The 6,377-nt window shown below is 40.2% G+C and overlaps 1 protein-coding gene across 2 annotated transcripts in view; it reads right to left on the bottom strand.

Annotated features, from left to right (window-relative positions):
- The window catches only part of WDSUB1 (WD repeat, sterile alpha motif and U-box domain containing 1), a 49,494-nt gene that overhangs the window by 11,968 nt on the left and 31,149 nt on the right, over positions 1 to 6,377 (bottom strand). The window contains exon 9 of one of the 2 annotated variants that reach the window (XM_004703802.2): positions 515 to 655. The exons of the other annotated variant lie outside the window; for it this stretch is intronic. Within the exon in view, the coding sequence (XP_004703859.1) occupies positions 515 to 655 (141 nt within the window). The remainder of the gene's footprint in view (positions 1 to 514; positions 656 to 6,377) is intronic. 2 annotated transcript variants of the gene reach the window in all.

Below are 6,377 nucleotides of genomic sequence, written 5' to 3'. Positions count from 1 at the left end.
AAAAAAAAGTGATTGATACAATCATGTATGGATTGTGATAGGAGCTTTATGAGCCCCCCAAAAATGATTTAAAACAAAAACTATGAGAAAGTCTAGAAATTAATGTGAAGTGAAGCAAATTTATGGTTTAAAATTTTTATCTGTCAAGTTATTTAAATTCATGATATATAAAGTATGCATAAGTGATTGCAAAATTTAAGAGATCTCAGCAGTCTATGTTAAGGCGACAATATATTTACCTTTTACATTTTGCTAATAATATATTTCAGAAGTTTGTAAAACTTTATTTCTACACCTATTCAACTCTACTCTGTCCCATTTTACTTATTAAAAAATACTGCTCAATTGTTCTACTTAGGTCTAAAACAAAGTCTTTTAACAAATGGGTGGGGAAAGCCTACTTACCTGAATTAATAAAATTTTTTCAATTGTTCACATTTTAAAGACATCTGTTCATGGTCTGCATTTATTCATTTATCACTTGCCCTGAAACTTAGCATAGCACCACACATACCTGATGCGATAACAGGATCTTTCATAAGTTCTCTGGTTATTGGACATATAAATTCATCAGGAATTCCAGAGGAAAGGGATTTCATCTTTGTCCTTAACTCCTCAATTTTCCTCATGGCTTTACTACGCAGCCCTAGAGATTCTGAAAGAAACATTCTGTTAGGATTAGAGAACTGCTAGTAACCTTTATGCAAGATTTTATCCACCACCAAAAATAACCAGATGTGCTCCTATAACATGGTGTTATATTCTTTATAAATTCTTTAATGACTTTGTAGTACTTATTTTAAACAAACTACATTCTGAGAGTTCCTCAAACTTTTAGGTTTAGGACATTTATACAAAAACAAGAAAAGTTCATTTGGGGGGATTAATTTACAAAACGCCGCCCCCCCCCCCCAATTTTAAAGATGTTCACGTAAGAATTCCTTGTTATATATCCAAATTTTTATAAATTGGAATTATTGATCATTTGTCTAAAACTGAGTGTGTAGAAATTTCATTTTGTTTATTTTAATTGTTAAGTGTATTTTTAATTTTAGAAAGGATAATCTTAAAGCTATTGGCATTTTTAGAGATAATAGGTAGGTGTCATGGATTGAACTGTATCTCCCCCCAGTAGATGTGTCAACATAGTGGGGTCATGATTCGCAGTGGTTTGGAAATTATGTAATGATCTCCATGCTGTGATCTGATGTGATAAATCAATAAGGGGATTAAGGGCGGGATGCAACAGTCTAATTTCCGTTTTCCTGTGGTGCAGCCTGCAACACCTTTTACTTGACAAGATAAAAAAGGAGAAAGAAGGAACAGCGATCAGAGGGATGTGTTACCATCAAGAAAGAAGAGCGAGGAGAGGAGTGTGTCCTTTGGGCCTGGATGCCTGTACTGAGAAGCTCCTAGACCCAGGAGAAGGTTGCTGCCAAGACATATGGAGATCCCCAAGGAATGCTGAGCCTGCAGATGCTGAGACAGGGTGTCTCCTCCCAATGAGAAGGCAGATTCATTTCCTGACCCACACAGAGATCATGAAGTCCCTCTATGGTTGAGGGCTCAGGCTCACTCGAACTCCAAACCAAACTGACTGCCATCAAGTTGATTCCTACTCAGTGTCCCTATAGCAGCGGTTCTCAACCAGTGAGTCACGACCCCATTGGGGGTTGAAAGACCCTTTCATAGGGGTCGCCCGATTCATCACAGTAGCAAAATCACAGTTATGAAGTAACAACAAAAATAATTTTATGGTTGGGGGGGTCACCACAACATGAGCAACTGTATTAAAGGGTCGCGCCATGAGGAAGGTTGAGAACGGCGGCCCTATAGGATGAGGTAGAACTGCCCCTGTGGGTTTGAGACTAAATCTTTACTGGAATAGAAAGGCCTTTCTCTCACCCAAACACTTCTAAAAAAGGCCTGGTGAAAAAACCAGCCATGCATGCAAAACACTATACAACCAGTTGTACTCTGATACGGGTGGGGTCACCACTCGTCAAAATGGACTTAATGGCTACTGAAACAAAGATAATCTGGTCAAATGCTCACAGTAGGCTTGGTAGCAGTCCCCTTATACTGAAGGATGCATAAACTCAGGATTCCTCAGCTCTGACACAAACCATCCATCCCGGCACTGAATGTTTTACGTCAACTTGGCTGGGTCAGGAGTCTCAGTAGTTTGGTATTTGATACCTAGTAACCCCCCATGAGCCCTGGTGGTGTCCTGGGTTCCTTGTTGGGCTGCTAACCACAAGCTCAGTACATCAAAACCACCAGCTGCTCCTCAGGAGAAAGACAAGGCCGTCCACTTCTGTAAAGAGTTAGAGTGATATGGGAATCTTCAGGGCAGATCAACCTGTCCTATAGAGCTGGACAATGAATCAACTCGATGACAGTGAGATGGATATATTTATACCACTAGTTTTGCTTCTCTAGAGAACCCAGCCTATGCCAACCCCATGAGGCTTTGGGGAAACGAGGCACCAATGAGAACATGAAGCTCATCCTGCCCTTCTGTGCCGAGTTGCACTGTCTCTGGACTTTACTGACTCAATCTACAGAAATGTGGTGAGCCACCCTAGCAGGTGATTGATGCTTAGTACTACTTTCCTATGACTTACTCCTTCAAGTAATTCACTAAACTCTAACTGGTGATTATAAAACAATTCTTTAAAAACCACCACACAATGAATGGGGTTGTGTGTAGTGGAAACCACCAGCCCATCTGTAGACAACTGGACATCCCTTACAGAAGGGTCACAAGGAAGAGACAAGCCAGTCAGGGTGCAGTATAGCACCAATGAAACATACAACTTTCCTCTAGCTCTTTAATGCTTCCTCCACCCCACCCCCACCATCATGGCCCCAATTCTACCTTACAAATCTGGCTAGACCAGAGCAGGTACTCTGGTACAGATGAGAGCTTGCAACACAAGGAACCCCTCAGGACCAATATTGAGAGTAGCGATACCAGGAGGATAGGGGGAAGGTAGTGGGGAGAAAGGGGGAACCAATCTTAATGATCTACATATAACCCCCTCCCAGGGGGACAGACAACAGAAAAGTGGGTGAAGGGAGACATCGGTCAGTGTAAGACATGAAAAAAATAATTTATAAATTATCAAAAGTTCATGAGGAAGGGAGAGTGGGGGAGGAAGGGAAAAATGTGAGGAGCTGATACCAAGGGCTCAAGTAGAAAGAAAATATTTTGAAGAAGATTATGGCAACATATGTACAAATATGTGCTTGACACGATGGATGTATATATGGATTGTGATAAGTGTTCTATGCGCACCCCCCCACCCCAGCCAAAAATGATTTAAAAAAATTAATTTCTTTACACACTGAATGATCCTGCAAAACTACTTATCAAAGTGATTCCTCGATTTGATAGAGGTTATTACCCAGAATATAAAAAGAACTCCTATAAGTGAACAACTAAAACAAACAAAGCATAATTTAAAAGCGGGCAAAAGAATTAAATGAACATTTACCACAGAAACCAATAGTCAACAATCATAAAAAACTGAAAAGATGTTCAATGCTAATAGTCATTATGAAAATACAAATCAAAACCACCATGAGGTATTAATTTCCCAATAGGATGGCTGGAAAACAAATATCGATGAGGATGTAGAGAAATTAGAACCTTCAAGCATTGTTAACAGAACAGTATACAGTCACTGTGGAAAATACTTGCAAAGTTTTTCAAAACATTGATCATAAAATTAGCATGTTATTAAAGAGATTCCCTGAGAATTTAGAGACTTTAGAGAAAGCTATCTTATCACAGGAGCCTGGTGGCACAGTGGGTGGCACAGTCTGACCCCATCAGCTGCTGCTAGAGAAAGATGAGGCTCTCTGCTCCCATACGATTTACAGCCTCAGAAGCCCACCAGGGTAGTTCTACTCTGTCCTAGGTAGTCACTGTGAAGTGGAATTGACTTGATGGCACTGAATTTCTAGTTTGATCACAAAAATGACTATTTAGGGCAGGGCACCTCCAAAATCAGGCGTTCTGTGTTCATAATGGCTGCCCTCCCTCCCTTCCCAGGGTTATCCCAATGGCTACTTCTCACATAGTTCCTACTTCATCCACTATACTGCCTTTTTCCACCCAAGAGTACCAGAGCTGTATATTTTTATTTTCCCCGAGACATATAATATAGGCTTTAAAAGAAATTCTAACAGACTATTATCATGGACTGATAGTGTCTCCCAACAGTATGTGTCAACAATCATGTGCCATGATTCTCAGTGTTTTGTGAATTGTGTAGTGATGCATTCATCTCCATATTATCTGATGCATTTTATGCATTGTAAAACCTAACGTGATGTATGAGGTAGGACAGAGGGTAGTTCAATTAAGAGGCAGGATATAATCTACAGGATTAGACCATATCTGAGTCAGTCCTCTTTGAGATATGAAAGATCAGAGGGACCTGACTATCACACCTAGAAATAAGAGGTAAGGGCACAGCAAATCCTTTGGGCCCAGGGCCCCCGTGCTGAGAACCTCTCAGACCCAGATGATTGCTGCCAAAACAAATGGGACATCTCCAAGGAACACAGATGTTGAAAGACAAAGGGACCTTCCTCTAGGACAGACAGACAGAGCAAGCCTTTCCTTAGAACTGGTGCTCTGAATTTAAACTTGTAGTCCCTTGCAGTGTGAGATAAGAAATGTCTTTGTATTATGGTTAGGGTATGCGTTTTGGTAATTTGCCATAAGATTCTACATGGGAGTAGAAACGGCTTGATAATCTGCCCTGAGTATTTCTACACCATGCTATAATTAGACAAAAGCCACTATCACTGGATATTAAAAAGGACAGTAAGAGAAGGATATCAAGGTCCCTCACTTTTGAAAAGATCATTTTATTATACTTTAATAAGAAAAACTTTCATCAATACTTGTTTCACAAACAAACAAACAAACAAAAAAAGGGTGGTGGTGGTGGTAAAACTCATCTTTAGAGTTTGTTTTGCAGTGAGCCATTAAAGAGGTAACACCGAGTGGCGAGAGGTGTTGCCAAGTAAGGTTAACTGCAGGAAGCATCAAACAGCCTAACTATGAGCTGTGTCTGTGAACACGATGTTAAGGTTACGTTAGGCTTGCTATTTTGTATGATTTGGTAGGTTACTTTGGGATCTGGAAACACTCAAAATTTTTCCCAGATCAAGGAATGGTAACTGCCTCTTCATTTTACACATTTCAGCTGTAAATTGGCTTAATAGGAACACTGTACTTTCAGACAGTAGGAAAAACCTGTAGCAGGATTCAGTCTTCAGAAAAACATAAAAGTGAATCACCCTCTGCCAAAATATTATACAAGTGTATTAATACTTACACTAGAGGATAGAGAACACTGATTCAAAATGCCCCAGATAAGAACAGTTTACATTGAGTGTTACCCTTGTCTAATTTTATTGTCATTAAAAGTGTATTCAGATCACCTTGCCCTTGGGGACATGATTCATTATCAAATCACATCTTAACCAGACACAAACATCTCATTTAGTGCACGCATCTCCAAAGGCTGGGAGTGGATTGAGAATAGTGAATTTAGCGTACAGAAGGAAAAGACCCTTAACAGCTGGGTAATAAACCAGTATGGTTAAAAGGTAAGACCAATTCATTGTTTACTAAAGTCCTGAACAGGCATCTGGTTCTGGACAACATGATGCATTACAATAGGTTACCAAATCTCCTCCTCTCTTCTTGACTCATATTCAATCCTGCAAATGCCATAGTTGAGGGTTTGATGGATTCTAGACACCAGTAATCACATCAGAAAGACACAACAAATTTATACATACTCCCCAGGAAGGGTGGGAAAAGATATGCACCATTTTACACTCCCCAGCTTTGTCCTAGACCAGTGGCTCCCAACCTGGGGGTCGGACGACCCTTTCACAGGGGTCACCCGATTCATAATGGTAGAAAAATTACAGTTATGAAACAGCAAGGAAAATAATTTTATGGCTGGGGTCACCACCACATGAGGAACTGTATTAAAGGTTCATGGCATTCGGAAGGTTGAGAACCACTGTCCTAGACGAGAAAACGACTGCCAGCATCATCTGGAGGCACGGAACACCAGGGCTGCCCCAGAGCCTGGGAACTAAGACGCACAGCCGCCAATCACCTCACAGAATCAGAAGTCGGTTCTTGGAAGGAAAGCTACAAACCTTTTCATTTTTTAAAGTAGTTTTTTTTTTTTTTAAAGAAAATAAGCTTCTAACTAGAATAATCAAAGGAAAACACTGCTGCTTTAAAGAGGAAAAGGAGAGGCAAAGGGTATTTATAGAGCTCTAGATAAAGACATGTACATATACATATATATGAGGATGGGGAAATAGATCTATGA

This window comes from Echinops telfairi, unplaced genomic scaffold, assembly GCF_000313985.2.
Source record: "Echinops telfairi isolate 266 unplaced genomic scaffold, ASM31398v2 ScPeMD7_4;HRSCAF=17, whole genome shotgun sequence".
In the NCBI taxonomy this organism is placed as follows: Eukaryota; Metazoa; Chordata; class Mammalia; order Afrosoricida; family Tenrecidae; genus Echinops; species Echinops telfairi.
This window is presented reverse-complemented; position numbering and strand designations above follow the sequence as displayed.